The 18,997-nt window shown below is 37.8% G+C and overlaps 1 protein-coding gene across 3 annotated transcripts in view; it reads right to left on the bottom strand.

Moving 5' to 3' along the window:
* Positions 1-18,997, bottom strand: part of SMG6 (SMG6 nonsense mediated mRNA decay factor) — a 188,621-nt gene that overhangs the window by 71,005 nt on the left and 98,619 nt on the right. For all 3 annotated transcript variants that reach the window (XM_019755458.2, XM_019755460.2, XM_019755461.2), the window contains exon 13: positions 17,694-17,895. In XM_019755458.2, coding sequence (XP_019611017.2) covers positions 17,694-17,895 — 202 coding nt within the window. The remainder of the gene's footprint in view (positions 1-17,693; positions 17,896-18,997) is intronic.

The raw sequence follows: 18,997 nt of genomic DNA, 5'->3' as shown, positions 1-18,997 counted from the left end.
AAGGACTTTTCTTCTGCCAAGAAAGAAACAAGTACTGTATAGCTCTGGCTCTAACTGGTTGGCTCCTATGCGTTCAGCTTAAAGTTTGGCTTTACTTTCTAGTAAAGTCTGCAGCTGATCTTCATCAGGAGGTGTCAGTCGTCATTAAAAGCAAAACAGGCAAAAACCTCAAAAAACTCATTATAAAGTCTGCAAAATTCCAGTACTGTACTAAAAAAATCAGGGAACGCTGGCTGATCAGTAATCCATATTTCAAACACTCAGAACCAGCTGAGTATTGCAATTATGAGAAGCTGAACTAGAAATCCTTAAAACATCAACAACCATCCGCTGTAGAACCTGGCCCAGGTTCATGTCTAATCACAATCACAGAGGTGGGGACATGTGATTGTCTGGCTAATTAATCTCTTTCCTTAAAAAAAAAACAACACGCAAAAAAGAAAACCACAAATAAGAATTCAAAGGAATTTAAAAAAAAGAACAAATATTAAAAAGAAGGGAAAACGTGAATTTTTAAAACGGCATGTAAGGAATAAAAGGAAATCCCCTATTCAGGCAGCTCTGGAGTTCCCTAATTGCACAAGAGCAAAGGACACCCCCCCCCCCCCATGTGTATGCCTTGTTAAGCAATTGCTCAACCTACACTCATTGTGCAATTCCAACCTTCCAAAGCTTTTTGCTGCACATATGCAAACCACGTTTTCCACTGTACTCTAGAATTAAGAACAGTTTCTCATTTTTCTCTTCTTCACTTTAGAGGGGGCTGTGTGCATGAGGAAAAAAAAATCTATTGCTAGATAAGCATTCACTACAAATGAGGTTTTCCATTATTTCATCTGGTTATTTCTAAGTTTACTAGTAGTCAAGAAACATTTGGATTTACTCTTAGGCAGCTAAAGATTAGTTTTTCCTGTCACTGACAATAATGATATCACAGAAAATTGTCCACAAAAACATCAAACTTTCAAAAGCCTTTGTTCCAAATGATTGCAATTTTGGAATATGTGGAGCACTTAAAAGTGGCAGTCCGGACTTTACAGCCAAAACTCCAGTGGAAGTCTGGGTAAATCACAGTGTATCCTGTTAATTATATACCTTTCTTTTTAGAGAAATCAAGTTAAACAATCAGCAAGAACAATAGGTTTATGCAAAGATGAGGAAAGTATGACAAGAAAACCTAAATGTCATATAGGAAAAGACAGATTTGACTACAAAAATCTTAAGTTGTGCACTGTAAAAAGTATAAACAAGAATATAAAACAAGCTACAAACCAGGAGAAAACTATCTGCAACATATAAAATAAAATATATCTACAGTATATAAAGAATGCTTACATAGCAGTAAGAATAATAAATAACAATATAAAAATGGCAAGGCCATAAATATGCAAGTCAGAGAGGAAGAATATAAATACACAATAAATATACAGAAAGATCCTTTATTCTGCTAGTAAACAAATGCAACTTAAAATGAGATTTTTTTTAACCCACAAAATTAGCAGAAATTGAAACTATCAATAATAATACACAGAATTGGTGAGAGTATAAAGAACCAGACACTTACATACTATTAATGAGAATGTAATTGGTATGATCATTTTGGAGGGCAATTTGGCAGTATTTGTCAAAATAGCAAACATGTATATCTTTTGACAAAACAATTCCACTTGTAGGAATCTATTCTACAGAAACAGTCGTGTAAGTATACAAAGATTTAAGTACTTGTAGGAACAAGGAAGTTCATTTCAGCACTGTTTATAGTAACAAAAATTGGACATAACTAAATATCACCTAAAAGACAGATGGATAAATTACGTCTGTACAATGGAATATGATGTAACTTGAAAAAGAATGGTATAGATTTATATGTACTGATTTAGAAACAGTTCCAAGGTATAACAAGCAAAAAAAAAAAAGTAACGTATATATAGCATGCATTTTAATTTTATTAGAAAAATTAATGCTCTGTGTATATATGTCTGCAAGAATGTTTACCAAACTGATAACAAAAATCATCTTTGGAAGGGAGGGACTTGTACTCTTATATTCTATAGTTCTATATTATTTTAATATTATTGTAGAGAGCCTGCATTAATTTTGTAATTAAAAAGTAAATTACTTTTGGAATTAAAAAGTCCACCTTCTGTTTCTGACCATGATGGAGTAACTGGTACAGGACTAGTCCTCCCACCATAAACAGCTTTAAAATACATAAGACAACTGTTTGAGGTGGTGCGCAACAGGCAGTGCAAGACTGTGACCCCTGACAGCAATGAGCCTGTGATCACACAGTCCTCTGCTTGGCAATCATTTTCCAACCATGACACAGAAAGCTGAATCCCAAGAAAATTATGGTGGTCCTGCCGAGCTGAGGAGGCAGACAGCAGAATTTGAGGCAGCTGAAAGGGCTGAAATCTGTCAGTAAGGAAATGGACAGGAAGAAACTGCCAAGGAAGGGCATGGATACATGTAAGAACCCTCAGGAAATAAGGGGGTGAAAGCTGGCCTGAACATAGGCAGGCCAAGACCATCAAGGGTTGAGAGTGGCACACAGAGGTATCAGAGGTAGAGCAGAGCTGGGGGTATAGCACAGGGTGCCTAGGGACTGGGGGAGGTGGAGTTCCAACACTGCCAGAGTGAAGAGATTTTAATACCTCTTGAGTTAAAATCTGAGACCTCAGAGAGGCCACACCGTAGAGTTAGACCTAATCTAAATCTGCGCTAATAGATCCTAAAACCCAAAACAAAATCTGCAGGGGAGACAGGGCTTGGAGGTTGACTATCACCAAGTTACTGGGGCTTGGGAAACATCCTAGATTTCCAAAACCATGCCTACACAAGTTCAAGATAATCAAGCAATAATTTAACTGTCTGTTAAAATAAAATAAAAAATACTCTCTAGAGAGGAAGGTAACAAGCTCCAGAGTCTCTCTAACAAATTATCCACAATGTCCAGTGATTTTAAACAAAAATCTCTAGATACAACGAAACAGGAAAATGCAATCCATATTTAGTAGAAATCAAATGTGAGATGGCCCAGATGTTGGAACTGGCAGGCAAATACTTTAAGCAGCTATTATAAATATGTCCAAAATATTAATGGGAAAGATGTTCAAAGAATTATAGGAAAATATGATCTGAATGAGCAAACAAATAGGAAATGACAGCAGAGGAAAGAAAATTATAAAAAAGAACCAAGTAGAAATTCTTGAACTGAAAAGCAAAATAATGAAATAAAAAATTTAAGAATAAATTTAAAAGTATATTGGAAATGGCAGAAAAGTCAATGAACTTGCAGACAGATCAATAGAAACCAAATAATCTGAAAACCAGAGAGAAAAAACACTTAAGATAAATGGAGCCTCACAAATCTGTGGGATTGTATCAAAATATCTCACATACACATAATTGGAATTCCAGAAAGAAGAGAGGGTAACTGGGGCAGAAAAAAGAATCAAGTCTGAAAGACACCTCAAATTTAATGAAGAACATCAACTTACAAATCCAAAATGATCAGTGAACATCAAGCAGGATAAATGTAAAAAGAACCACACCTATGCACATCCCAATCAAATTTCTGAAAAGCAAAGGTAAAAAGAAAATATTCAGAGCAGCCCCTACAAAATGATACATTACTTAGAGAGACATAAGAACGCTGGTTTCTCATGAGAAGTGGGGGCCAGGTAAAAATATTAGGTTGGTGCAAAAGTAATTGTGGTTTAAAAGGTTAAAAACAATTGTAAAAACCGCAATTACTTTTGCACCAACTTAATAGAACCACATCTTGAAGATGCTGAAAGAAAAAATCTTCCATCTAGAATTCTGTATCTAGTAAAAAAAAATCCTTAAAAACCAAAGATACAAAGAAACAGAGACATTTTTAGATAAACAAAGGCTATGGGAATTTATCACCAGCCAACCTGCTTATGTACTATAGGCTCAAAATAAAGGATACCAGATGGAAACTCAGACCTACTGAAAAGAATGAAAAGCACTAGTAAACAGATAAATATAAAAGTATGTATTTTCTTTTTGTTTGTAATTTACTTGAACTAAGTAGCAATAAAAATATCGTACAGTAGGGTTTATAACATATAAAAAGTAAAAGGTAAGACAACTGCACAAAACAAGAGCGAATGGGTAAATGGAATGATATTGTTTTAAGGTTACTACATTTGTAAAATGTGAAGCAGGAAATAGGAAGTATAAGATGTAAAGTGTAACATACAATACTGACCCTAAATGTATTCTGAAAAGTTAAGGATACAGATTGTTAGCCCTAGAAAAACTACTTGGAAAGAAATTAAAAAGGGTGTACACACACACACACACACACACTCTTAAGAAGACAAAAGCAAAGATTTCTTAAGACAGAGAAAGGCACTAATCATACAGGGAAATTTTGAAACACTGTGACTTTATCACACACTGCAAGAAAACAGTCACAGGATATACATCTGACAAGGGTTTGTGTCCAGAATATATAAAGAACTTTTACAACTAAATAAGACAACATCACTATCCCAATTTTTTAAAAATGGGTGACAGGTATGGACACCTTCCAAACAAGGCACATGAAAGGATATTATGAATTACTAACAAACACATGAGAAGATGCTCATCAATCAGGGAAAGGCAAATCAAAACTGAGATACCACTTCACACTTACTAGAATGGCTAAAATTATAAAGACTAGAAATACGAAGTGTTGGCAACTGGAACTCTCGTACATTACTAGTGGGAACAAGACAACTTTGGAAAATAGTTTGGTAGGTTCTTTAAAGTCAGATACATACTTATCTATATGACTGAGAAACTCTATTCCTATTTACTCCACAGAAATGGAAACATATATCCACAAAAAGACTTGTACATTAATGTACATAGCATCTTTATCCATAACAGCCCAAAATTTAAAATAACCCAAATATCCATCATCAAGTGAATAGACAAACAGACTGTGAAATATCCATGCAATGGAATACTAATCAACAAAAGGGAATGAACTACTGGAAAAACACAACACGCATGAATCCCAGAGATATTATACTGCGTGAAAGAAGAAAGACATAAAAGTACATACTGTATGATTCCATTTATATGAAATTCTAGAACAGGTAAAACTAATCTATAACAAAATTAATGAGATCAGTGGTTGCCTGGGGCAGGGAATGGGATTGGAGAGATGGAAATACTCTGTGTCTTGGTTGGGGTGGTCTTTACCTAGGTGTACACATACATCAATACATTCAAATGTATGATTTTATTATATGTAAATTGCATACAAGTTGATTAATAAAAGTAAAGATATAAACTAAAGATTAATTTTTTCAGATATCTAAAAGTTATGAAGTAAAAACATAATGCATATTCTTTTATATATAACATATTCATATATACATGGGATTATATTAGTAAAGAAAAATTTAAAAGGTGGTGCAGGTAGTACCACCGGTAGAGGTTTATGTCAATAGTTAAGTCTTTTTGCTAAAGAAGGCACATCTTCCTCTTAGTAATTTCAACTTTATTTTTCATATGGCTCATTTTATTAATTCTTGAGCCAAAGACTGTTTGCATGGCGATAGGTAGGCAGGCTTAGAGTGCTGACCGTCTGGTTTTTATGCATCAGTTACCCCCATCAGCCAACTCCCAAGAGTCACTGATCATCTTTAAGGAATCCTGTTTGCAAAGTTCAGAGTCCAGGGCATTGTCCTGATCTTCTGGTCCTTGGAAGTTACACTACCACTACTGTGCCCTTACACACACTTCCAAAGTGATGTAGATCATCCCGTGCATATACTCAGGCCCTCTTAGAACACTTTCATGGGTTTGTCAAAAATAAATCAAGCTCTTTTTCCAAAGACTTATATTCTAGACCGAGTATCTGGACCCAGGGTATTCCAAGAGTTGAAGAACATTCAACCCAGAGAAAGAAGCAGGTAAATTCAATCTGATCATCCATTCCCCTCATATAAACTTTTACTTCTTTGTTCATCCTCAGGAATTACGACCTAAACCAGATCAACAGCTCCCAAGATCCTGGTGAGAAATCAAGCTCCCAGTGAAAATAACTGTCAAAGCTGAGAAGAGAACTGGACGTACTAAGCAATATGTTTGTTCAGCCACTCTATTACTATATTTATATTGAATTTTTATTTACTTTAAGTGTGTTTTTCCGGGACTCATCAGCTCCAAGTAGTTGTTTCAATCTAGTTGTGGAGGGCGCAGCTCACAGTGGCCCATGAAGGGATCGAACCAGCAACCTTGTTAAGAGCACCGCGCTCTAAACAACTGAGCTAACCGGCCACCCCACTATATTTGTATTCAATTAAGGCTGTGTGCTCTCGATTTTGAATTGCTCAGATTTGATTCCTTTATTCTCAGCTGTGTCATCCTGGGCACGTTCGGCCCTATAATTCAAATTCCCATAGGGCTTTTGTGAAATTTAAATGAGATAATGTAAAACATTAAACCAGTGCCTACCAGATGATAAGCACTCACTAAAAGTCTGCTGTTTTGCTGAGGCTCTTTTTGGGAAAGGAGACCCAGACATGTAACTCTTCATATATATTTAGGAAAAAATGTATTTATAGCATTCTGAACATAACTTCATTCTGAAGGACTCAGAAAGCTGTTGGGCAAAATGGAGGTAAAATATATGAACTCTCAGGTAATATGCTCTACATTCCAACGTTAAAGATAAAATTAGGAAGATTACTTATACCAGAAATCTTTATTACTTTTACCTGGGCCAAAACCTTTGTCTGATGGCTGCAACCCTGGCAGCCCCCAAATTCCTAAAAACAGTGGGTCTCAAAGTGTGGAACCCAGACCACTGGCATCACCTGGGAAGTTGTTAGAAATGCAATTTTTTAGTCTCTCCTCCTTCTGACTAATCAGAAACTCTTGGGGTGGGACCCAGAACGGTTGTTTAACACATCTTCCAGGTGATTTTGATGATTATTAAAGTGTGAGAATTACTATCATAGAACAAAAAGAACCCTAGTGATTGATCTATATCCACAGCAAGGGCATAAAGATAACTGAGTTCAACAGGGTCCATTTGGGGAATTAGATTTATACATTAGGCAGTAACTTATACAATCAGGGATTGGAATAAGTGGTAATCAGTAATTTTATATATTTATAAACAATTTTATAAATTTATAAACAAAGAGGTGAGAGAGCACTAAAAAGGTGAGGGAGGGCAACAATGAGATAGGAAGAGAGAAACGTAGCCCATCAAGGTATTCACTCACCTAAAGTGAGAAGAGGGGGGAAAAAATCTAAATTCATAATGTTTTCTAAATATAAACCAGAGGACTTGCCAAAAACACTGTGACAACTATTACTAAGTTTATACCCATATTAAGGGCTCCTTCGATTAGGCAAGCAAAATAGAGAAGGAAATAGATACAGTCCATAGTTCATTTCTAAATATCTGGCTGGAAATGATTTTTCCTTAGATATCTGTGGACTGATAGAGGGAGGTGTAAGGAGAAACTAAACGAAAGGGTGAAAACAAAAGATCTTACCTAGCATGATGTGACAGAGGAACACACATATTCTTATTGCCTAAAAAGTAGAGTGCTACACCCTTCCCTTCCAAGATTCCAAAAGTTCTCATCTCATTCAATATAAAAATAAAACACGTCTTGTACAAAGGTAACCGAAGAAAGTTCAAAAGTTATTTATAAATAGCTTTTACAAATCATTAAGGAAAAAAGGATGTCAAATACACAGTGATGGAAGGAGAACTGACTGGGTGGTGAGCACACAATGTGATACACAGATGATGTATTACTGAATGGTACACCTGAAATCTATGTAACTTTACTAACAATCGTCACCCCAATAAACTTTAATTAAAAAAAAAAAGAAAAACAGGATGAGCATCTCAATGGTAAAATAGGCAAAGAACTTAAGGCAATACATGATAAATATAATTATACATATAACCAATGAGCATAATACTTTTTAAAAAATCAACCCTATTAATAATCAAAAAATGAAAATCAAAACAATGAGATGCCATTTTTGTCCATCTCTCGCAAAGCTGCAAAAAAATTAAACCATTTAGGATTGGTGAGAATGCTAGAAAACAGATATTCTCAACATTCTGCAGTTTAAATGGCTATAACTTTTTTGGAGGGCTATTTGGTATTATTTGTTGAAAGTGTTAAAAATGTGTATACCCCCTTTGACCTAATAATTCCACTTTGCAAATTTACCCTGTGAACTAATAAAAGATTTATGTAAAGATTTCTGTATAAGATTGCTTGAGATAGCATCATTTATAAACTGAAAAATTAGTAATTTCCTAAAAAGTTTAATGACTGGGGACTAAACATTATGGTATATACATGTAAGTTGATATAACGTAGCCATTAAACTTCATGTTATAGGTGAACATGAAATATGTTCAGGATATATTTATTGCTAAATGAACAAAGTAGATTAGAAAACAGTATATACAATTTGATTCTGTTTGTTAAAAAGAAAAAGACTTCACATTTATCCACCTATCTGTCCAGCGATCCGATCAGTATAGAAGGATCAAGGACTCTTTATTTCCCTTATTGCTAACCTTGACTTCCCTAGCATTTCTAAAATTAACATCTATTTCATAATACAAAGAAAGATTATTTTTATAATAAAAAATGTAAAAAGCATTGACTTCTGAGTTAAATAATTCTACTTTCAATATCCCAACTGAAATAACCAAACTGAATACACAGAGTATATCCCCCATGCCCCATGAGTCCTCCTTTGTTTACTGTGTTCACTCCTATGGCTGTGGTATCCTCCAGAATGGTGCCTGATGCATAGCAGACAGTCAATAGCTGTTACTGGGAAATGCCATCCATCTGCCATCAACCATAAGAATTACTGTCAGATGGACAGAGGATAGCAAGAAGGTCATTAAGAGCCAATTCACAGCTTCCCTTCCTAGGAAAGCAACTTTTTAAAAAACATCATTTTGTTTGATGTTAGTTCGCAGACATGGATTAATTTTTCGTATACTGACTTTATATCCAGCAACTGTTAAATTCACTTATTAATTTTAATAATTTATCCTTATTTTCTTTAGGTTTTCTAAGCATGTATCACATTATTTGCAAATAATGACAGCTTTATTTTTTTTCCTTTCCAATTATCTTTTTTAAGACTTTGTTTCTTTTCCTTGTCTTACTGTACTGGCTAGGACCTCCAACAAAGCTGAATAGAACTGGTAATTAATCACCCTTGTCTTGCTCTATTTCTTGACCTGCTTGGTGGTTATACAGTTGCTCACTTTGTGATGAGTCTTTGATTTATGCATTTCCATATTTGTATTTCATAATTAAAACGGTTAAAAAAGAAAGAGAAAAAGAAAGCAGCAGGAGAAGTTAATGAAGAGCCTGGCAAAATTCTCCAGTTTGGAAGGATGTATTAGTTTCCTACTGCTGATGTAACAAATTACCACAAATTTAATGGCTTAAAACAATACAATTTATTATCTTACAGTTCTGGAGGCCAGAATTCCTAAAACCAAGGTGCTGACAGGGCTATGTCCTTTTGGAGGCTCTATAGAAGAATCTGTTTCCTTGCTTTTTCTAGCATTTAGAGATCTGCATTCCTTGGCTAATGGCCCCTTCCTGCATCTTCAAGGCCAGCAGCATGCTATCTCCAAATCTCTCTCTCTCTCTCTCTCTCTCTCTGTGACCTCTGGTTTTATCATCACATCTCCCTTTTCTGACTCTGACACTCCTGCCTCCTCATAAGGACCCTTATGATTACATTAAGCCCTCCTGGATAATCCCAGGCACATCTCCCCATCTCAAGATCCTTAATTTAATCACATCTGCAAAGCTCCTTTTGCATTGTAAGGTAACATATTTAACAGGTTTCGGGGATTAAGACGAGGGCCACCTTTGGTCTACCTACCACAAAGTCTGAGGACACATGCAGAACACTACTTGGAAGCCTTTTCACTGCTACAAAGCAGTACTACTTACAATCAGAGAGGGCCCAAGATAAGTGGCCAGAGGGTAGAATTTCTTCTTGAAAATGGTAGGCCAGCTCCAGGAAGGAGGTCAGAAAGTGCCATTATCATTTATGTGAAACAAAGACTGGACAGAGGAAACTAGCTTTGGTATAGCAGCTCCACTATAAACAGAAGAGAAAATGTAAAAACTAAATTCATTTATTGAGATTGTACCACCTGGCCTCCTGCCCACTCCCTTCAGAGTGGTGACTTGGTATTTCAAACTTGTATCAACCACCTTTAGACTTGAGAAGGAGATTCTAAATAATATTTGGAGACAAAGAAGGCATCCAGTGAGACTCTACTTAACCTGTTCTGGACCAATTATCAGACCTGGGTAAATCTTTCTTTGTTTGAAGAAATATAAATGGCCAGAATCAGATTGTAGAAATCCAAGTTGGGGCCTATGAAAAGAGTTTGCAACATAAAAAAAGGGAGATCATAGCATGCAAAGAGACAGAAAGACAAAACATATATTTTTTTTAGGAAAAAAATGTTAGATGAAGAAGACAGTGTCTGTCTTATTCTTACAATTGAATTTTTAAAATCACAGAAACTGTGAAGTATGCTAAAAGATGAATGATAAAACAAAGACAGATAAAAGGGATCTGAATGAAAGGCAAAAAGTATAAAGGTTACAGGATAAGAGAGAGAAATAATATAAAGGAGCAAATAATGTAATAACAGATTTAAAAACTGAATTAGGGGCCAGCCCGGTGGCTCAGGTGGTTGGAGCGCTGTGCCCCTAACGCCATGGTCACGGTTCGATTCCCACATGGGCCAGCAAGCTGCGCCCTCTGCAGCAAAGATTGTGAACAATGGCTCTCCCTGGGGCTAGGCTGCCGTGAGCAGCTGGAGGTGGGTGTGAGCTGCTGTGTGCTGCCGCGGGCTGCTGTGTGCTGTCGTGGGCTATAGTGTGCTGCCAAGAGCAGCTAGTGGCCAGTGTGAGTGGTCATGGGCTACCATGTGTTGCCAGTGGCCAGCGTGAGTGGCTGGTAGCCAGCGTGAGTGGCCAGCAGCCAGTGTGAGCAGACGGCAGCTGGTGAGAGCTGCTGTGCGCTGCTGTGAGTGGCCAACCGACTGCCTCAGCCAGGAGGGAGTGCAAGGCTGGTAACACCAGCATGGGCCAGGGAGCTGTGTCCTACACAACTAGACTGAGAAACAATGACTTGAACCAAAGTCAGGGGGTGGGGGGGGAAGAGGAGGGAAGTCGGAAGAAGGGGAAAAAACCCCCACTGAATTAGAAGCATTAAAGAGTAGAATCAGCACTATAAAAATCTGAATCAATTATAGAGAAGACAAACTTGAAAAGCCCTCTGAGAATGTAGAGGCAAAGCAGTATGTGATGAAAATGATGACAGAAAAAGAGATGTAGAGGACAAAGAATGGAGATCCAATCTATTAGGACAAAAGAACTTAAACAGACCATTAGCAATCAAGGACATAAGAGATGAAAACTTTTTTGGTCCAAAGACAGAACTGGATTTGCAAATTAAAAAAGCTCATTAGGTACCATGAAAAATTAAAGTACAGAGCCCAACATTAAACAAATCTTCACACGATTTGAAATTCAAGGTTAGAAAAAATTATGTTACCCATGCTGGGCTAAAATAGTTTACCTACAAAACAAGAAAAATCAGACTTTCCTCCAATTTTTTCTAATTATTAATGCAATGGAATAATATCTATAGTTTTAAGGGGGAAAAAGTTAACCTGAGCTAAGGGCCTTTTCATGTGGAAGGACAAAGTAGGAACAATTTCAAGACACAAATGTTCAAAAACTAGTCATGATGAATGTCCTTAATATATTGTTTAACGCAAAGAGCAAAGTAAGGAAGAGAATGTACACCACACTATCACTTTGATCACCTGTATATATGTGTATAAATATGTTTCAATGGGCACATAAGTGGTCTAAACAGACATATATCAAATTGCTAGTAGCGGTTATCCCTGGAGGATGGCTTTTGACGACTTTACATATTTTTGTGAATTGTTTGATTGTTTTGCATAATAAATATGTGTATCACTACTGTATTTTACAAGTCATCTTAATTTAAAAAAAGCATCCATGACATCTTTGCTGAAAAAAATTCCTCCATGCTGCATTTGAAGAACAGATGAATCAAAATAAACACAAAAATGGGAAGCCATAGAATAATAAGACAGATGGTAAGCTCTGAAAACACTTAATATAAATTAATTCTTAATAATTAAATTTAGAAACATAATGCAATTGGGTGAAAAAGAAAATGCATATTGTAAACTGTCCTAATTTTCACAACCTAAATATGGGATAGTCAACAGCTTTTTTTTTTTTTTCATTCTTGATGTTGATACTTTGAGAACAGAGGATCAAATATGCTTTTCAAAAAATTAGTCACTGGTAGCACTTACAATAAATATTTTCCAGACCACCAAATACCAAAGACATTTACCCCCAAACTGCAACTATAAAACAAGGGTATATAAAAAACATAAAACAAGAACAAAGCATATATTGTATGGTCCCAATTTTAAGAAAGGAAAAGAATAAGGACACACATATAGCATGGTGGGAAAAAGACAGGAAGGGCATATACTAAACTATTAACACTGGTTAATTTTAGGTGGCAGCTTATAGGTGATTTTTATTTTTTTGTGCTCTTCTATATTTTTTATTTAAAACATTTTTGGTAATTATATGAACAAACAACATGCCAAAAATGTCATTTAACAAATTGACAAGCCAGTAGTTCCAAAGGCTGGACAATTTAAGCCTCATCTTTAACCTCAATTATATATTTTATGAATGACAAAGCTTCCTGGGATCCTATATCCAGACAGAAAGCAAAGATGACTATAAAAATAAATGGGATGTGACATGAGACTTATAACATGACTTTATATCATGACTTGTAATGTATTCCCTAATCTAGCCAGAGTGGCCCTGGCATTAGCCTGTTCGGAGGTTCTTCACTTAGTTGTCATATGGAGGAAGACAAAGAACATCACACAGATTAATCTACCTTGGGATGCTAGAATGAGGATTGCTCATATCTGCTTATGAAATAAATGCTTTGGTATCCACTAAATAACTAGTGCTTTAGAGCCTAAGGAAAGGGCCTGTCACTGAATAGATCCTTGTTTAGTATCACCTATAGCTATATAGTCACACGCATATATTTTGAAGATGATTAATTAAGCTTTTTTTATATTGACTAAGACACAACATGAATTCATTATCTTTCTTCTAAAACAGTTTCCTTTCTATGACTTGTCCTATCTGCCTACAGGGTTGTTGGGGTATTGATGAGAAAATGCACGTAAAGAGCTTAGCACTGTGCCTAGAACATCATTAGTGACTGCAAGAGCTTAATTTTATTATTATTATGGTTTGATTACTTTTTCAATCACTTATGTACTATAATGTGGCAGGAAGGACACAAAGTTTTATTCATTTTGCTTTCAGGATGGCTATTTATTACTCCTTTTAAAAACTGTTATTATGAACAATACACACATATACAAAAGTAGAATACTATAATGAACTCAATGTACCCGTTTTTCAGATTTAGTAATAACGATCAATATTTAATCAATAATAATAATGATCGATATTTAATAAAGATCAGTATTTGGCCTTCTTTTCAGTTATACTCCTATCTGCCCACTTCCCTCTCCAGGGTACGGTGAAGCAAATCCTAGACATCAAATCACTCATCAGAGCGTGAAGTTCCGAAGTGATACAGACAAGGGTTCTAATCTTATGCTTCCTTCCTAGCGACGTGACCTCGGGTGGGCTACTTAACCTCTGGATTTAGGTGCCTAGCAGCCACTCAATGAACCTATGATCACTTCCTTTTTCCTGGTTGGCTCTAATTGGCTTCAACATCTGTGATGTTTCTCTCAAAATGTAACCAGCTCCACTCTATTGCTTTTACCAGAATCTGTACTCCTTACCTTACTTCTGAATAATCCCAATAGCAACCTGGTTTCTCACCTCTTGCTCATCCCATGCCTGGGTTTTCTACTGTGATTTGTTTATTTTAGGCAGATCACTAATCCTGCAAGATTTTACTCACAGTAAATCAAAAAGATCAAGGGTAAAAACAAATATGGGAAAGACTGCAAAGCCTCTCCTTCTTACAATGTACACTATATAAAAAAACACCACGAAGTCTGCAGTACTAGGTCCTGTTTTACACTACTTTACTCTAATTTATATGATCATAAAACTTTCACCCAACAGTCAAGAACCTACAAAACTAGAATTCCATAGAACGTGCTTGGGAAATACAGTGCTATGTTAACGTCAAATCAGTACTCCTTAAGCAACACCTTCAGGGGGATACTATCAACTCAACAAAATTTCAAGAGTTCCTCCTTAATTATAGGTTCAAATTAACTTACGTTTCTTCTCACGTTTATATATGCCACAAACTGCCTCCCAAATTAGGGTGATCTTTGTCTTATATGTCTGGATCTCTCATGTGTGTGTGCAAGACATTCTCAGTAATTATCTGTTGAACGATCATCAAGGCTGGACTGAACATGTGATTAATCTTGACCAGCAATAAAATTGCTCATGTTGCTGCTACTATCAAGTCCTTGAGATATTTTACATTTCTTAGGAGTGAACACTAGAAACTGGAGAAAATGTCTATCTTTTTCCTGTTTCTAAAAGGTCAAGAGTTCCTAAAGATTCCCTCTGACACATTCATAGTAATCTTCTAGGTCAGTCATGGAGAAATGAGTTTCTCATCATTCTTCACCCTTCTCTTGAGCCTCAGTCATCTCTTTTAAAAAATGAAAGTACTCATACCTAATTGACAGGCTTATTGTAAGGACTTAATAAAATAGCTAGTCCAGGGACTGATACGTGCTAGATATTCAAGAGATGTTAATTTTTCCCTGCCGTGGAGAATAAAGCAGAATAAAAGGAAATGAAAGGCAAGTAACACCTTATACAGGATAGCTAGGGAAGACCTCTCTAACAAGGTGACATTTAGAAGGAATGGGAGAGCCACATAGTCATCTGGGGACAGACTGTTTCTTCCTGGTGGAGAGGAAAGCAAGTGCAAAGACCCTTACGTAGGAGTGCGTGCCTTATTTGAGGAACAGTAAGGATGCCAATGTGCCTAGAGCTTATTGGGTACGAGGAGAGCAGTAGGAGCTGAGGTCAGAGAGTTAAGAGGGTGTAGGTGACATCAAGTCATTGCGGGCACTGTAGGCTGTTGTGAAAACTTTGGCTTTTATTCTAAGTGAGAGGAACAGCCGTCAGAAGGTTTTGAACAGAGACGTGACATGATCTTATTGATGTTTTAAAAAGATCATTCCAGTTGCGGTGCTAAAAATAGACTGGGGAGTAAGAGGAGGGAGGAACGAGAGAAACCAGTCAGAAGGCATTTTGATGAATTGAACTAGGGTGTGGTATTAAGAAAGAATTGTATCTGCATTTATTTTGAGAGTGAAGAAGACATAAATTGCTGATGGATTAGTTATGGAGATGTGAGAAAAACAGAAGAACCAAGAATAACCCCAAGAATTTTGACATGAGTAACCCAAAAGTCAAAGTTGCCATTTACCAAGATGGGAAGACTGAAGAAAGATCAGGTTGGGGGTGGGGGGAGACATTCAGGAGTTTGGATTTAGATATGTTATATTTGGCACACCGATTTCATAGTCCTTGAAGTGGAGCCCTACCTCAGTCTCAATGAGCTGTAACTGCCCCGGGTAGTCGGTGAATCACTACCACAGGCTGTGGGCTCTGTTCTTCTCGGCCAGATCATATACTTACCATATATAATGTTCTATCATATACATGTATCGTATCATGTACTATCTCATACACATGTATCATACACTGACCCCGACACTGGGAGAGCTAATGAGAACACAGGGCTTAGGAAATCTGAAACTGGCTAGGACTCCTTCGCTGGTCTGCACTAAAAGGCAGCTAACCCAAAAGCCAACTCCCACAACTACCCTCAAGAGTCAAGACCACCTTGTGATCACATAAGAAGAGAACCAGGATCCCCTGACTCCAGCCATGGTCCTCCACTTTCTCTTCTAACTCTTGAACTGAACATCTTCTACAAAGTGAAAACTGTTAGCTGTCCTCAGCCTCACATACTAATCCTATTCTTATCTCCTTAAACTGGAAGAGCAAGGTTTCATTCCACCTTGCACTGGAAAAGCATAAATGAGTATCCCTCTTGCTCTCACATTCCCAAGATCCATTAGCCATTAAGTGCATCCATTAGCCATTAAGTGCATTTTGATATGTCAATGTCTAGAACCTTTACCTACTTACAGAAATGTATCCAAAGGGAATATATACCAAAATTCTGCTACAAGAAATCACTTCATTGTTGATAGTGCAAAAAATTGGGAACAGTCCCTTGGTTCAATAAAGCAAAGACTTGGCATATAAAAGAATACTAAGTGAGCATCAGCAACGATTCCATGTGAGACTACATTAAAAAGTATTGAGTAAAAGAAACAGATTACAAATATTATGTATAATATGACCCCCAGTTTTGTTTAAAAAAGTGCATGCGTATACTAGAAATTAAATATGATTATACATGATCAGCAAAAAATAACAGTGGTGTTACCTTTGGGTAGAGGAATTATACCTAAATTTTTTTTTCACTTGTCTACAATGAACTTACAGTCAGTTTGTGTACTACGAACAAGTTTTAAAATTTTTATGTTTAATATAAAACCGCTCATATTTGCAGTTTATGTTTGAAGTTTAGTTTTTACTACTTGATTTAAAAAAACAAAATCTACCTACATGTCTGTACACATACTTCATCTAGGTCAAAAGACTTCTTCCTGAGAAGCCATTTGTGGGCTCTTCCCCCAAAGCCTCTCTCCCAGGGGACATGACGCTAACAACGCCACAGAAAGCTCAGTCACAGGGTTCCCCTGCTCAGCACAGGAGACTCTGCTACTAGGGTCTGTGGGTGCTACTTCCCCAGCCTAACAACCGCTGCACGGGAATGCGAGGCAGAATGAAACGCCTTGCTCTCTGCACCTGGCCGAAGACCCAACTGTTAAGCAGAGACTAAGAGTTGCATAGTCCCCACCAGGGCAACAGGCAATGGGCTTTGTTTTCTATAAACAGACAGACAAGAAAAAAGTTCAAGTTAAAACACAGTCCTCAGAGGAAGAAAAATAGAAACCAGGCAGCGGGGAATGCTTCATATTCCTAAAAGCTTTTTTTGTAAGTTAACACATGGTGTCTGCTTCTCTCTAGTCACCTATTTATCACTCTCCTCCTTAGAGAAGGGAAAAAGCCCTGGCTGTTTTCCTAGTGCAGAGTTTTGTGGCTGGGGGGAAGGAGGAAAGGGGGGAGGAAGGAGGGTGCTTTAAGCATGATGCAAACCATTTGGAGTTGAGTGAGAGCACTGCCAACACAAGCTGGACTATTTAAACAAGTGAGGAAATGATCGTATATACAACATGCCAGCAAGCACACACACCAAAGGAAGTCGAGAGGCTTTTTTTTCAGGACACAGAGCTAGATGTCAGCGGCTAAAAGGTCGATATTTTCCCTTAACACCCTTCTCAATGACTTAATCATGTTCCGTTTGCACAGAAAACTTCCCAAGAATAAAAAAGTCTGGAGAATTAAGAGGAAGGGTGAATGGGGAGTGATGTTTGGCCTGGGGCTGACCTTATCCGAGGTTTTCTCCACGTAGCAGGGGTCCTGAGGGGCAGCCAGCAAGGGGACAAAGCCCGAGAGAAGCCGATCCTCTTCCAGGATGAGAAGGGTGAGGTCATCGTCCGGGTCCTTGTACAGTGGCACCTCAGACTGATTCACCGCAGTCAGTATGTTACAGAAATCAGCCAGCATCGACCACACATCCACAGCAACCCTGTGAGAAATAAGGTAAGAAAAGAGGAGCAGCTCTAAAGAGGGACCAGTAAAGTATACTAAGCACTTGTGAGCAGGGTGGTGCTTGTGGCGAACGTTATCTACTGCAGGTATTTGCCAGGAAATCTTACCCCAAAAGCTAGGATACAAAATTGCACCCATGGCAGCAATCTGGTGAATATGTGTCCGTCTATGCAAAGTCAAAATTGATTAGGAGGAGTTTTTAATCCTAACCAGAGAGGGAAAAGAATTTAGAGAATCAGTTGCCTAATGCAGGTCCTGTCACCTTTCCAGATAGTGTGCCTGCGACACTTACTCAAACACTCTAGACACCCAGTGCCTGAGGCAGCTCCCAGAATTCCCCCACTCCTGTTCAGCCAAGTATATGCCACACAGACAGCAAGCGAGTGCCAATCTCCCCTCCTCTTGCACAGCCAGAGGGAAGAGTCTGGCTGTGGAAAGAGTCATGTGGGCTCCCCCCCACCCCAATGCTTTAGAAATCTCTTCCTATATATAAGCAGGAAAACACACACACCCAACAAAAACCTCATCCCTGGCTGGCCAAGCTTCCTAAGCATCCAGCAGCTGAACCAGTATCAGTGCCGTCTCGTCTATCCTGTTCCTTCTCCTGTCCCTCCCTTGTGGAAGGTGAGATACATGGTAATCGTCCTGGTTTGCCTGGGACTGTCCCAGTTTTAGCACCGAAAGCCCCACATTCCCAGAAACACCTCAGGCCTGGGCAAACCCGGACGGATGGTCATCCTAACTGCGTATCACCAGGTCCTGGTTGAACTGAGAAGAAACCTTGAAAATGCAAAGGCCAGTTCTCCCCCGTTCAAACTCCAGGGGAGAATTATAAAAAGAAGGTTCATTTTTCTGTCACCATTTGTCAAAAATCTACTGTGGTTCAGATCCCTGCTTTGGTGGGCACTAAGGATCCCTACAGCTTTCTTTTTTCCAGCCCAGGACATACGTAGCTCAAATAGCCAAACTGTGGTCAGATCCAGAGCCTGCCAAGTCTACAGACTTGGCTGTCTTCCCCAGAGGACCACCTAACCAAGGAGTTTGGAACAGGAAGTACCCTATGGATGCTAAGCTGTACT

Source organism: Rhinolophus sinicus, linkage group LG15 (genome assembly GCF_036562045.2).
Source record: "Rhinolophus sinicus isolate RSC01 linkage group LG15, ASM3656204v1, whole genome shotgun sequence".
NCBI lineage: Eukaryota > Metazoa > Chordata > Mammalia > Chiroptera > Rhinolophidae > Rhinolophus > Rhinolophus sinicus.
Note: the sequence above shows the minus strand (reverse complement) of the source record. Positions and strands in the feature narration are given on the sequence as shown.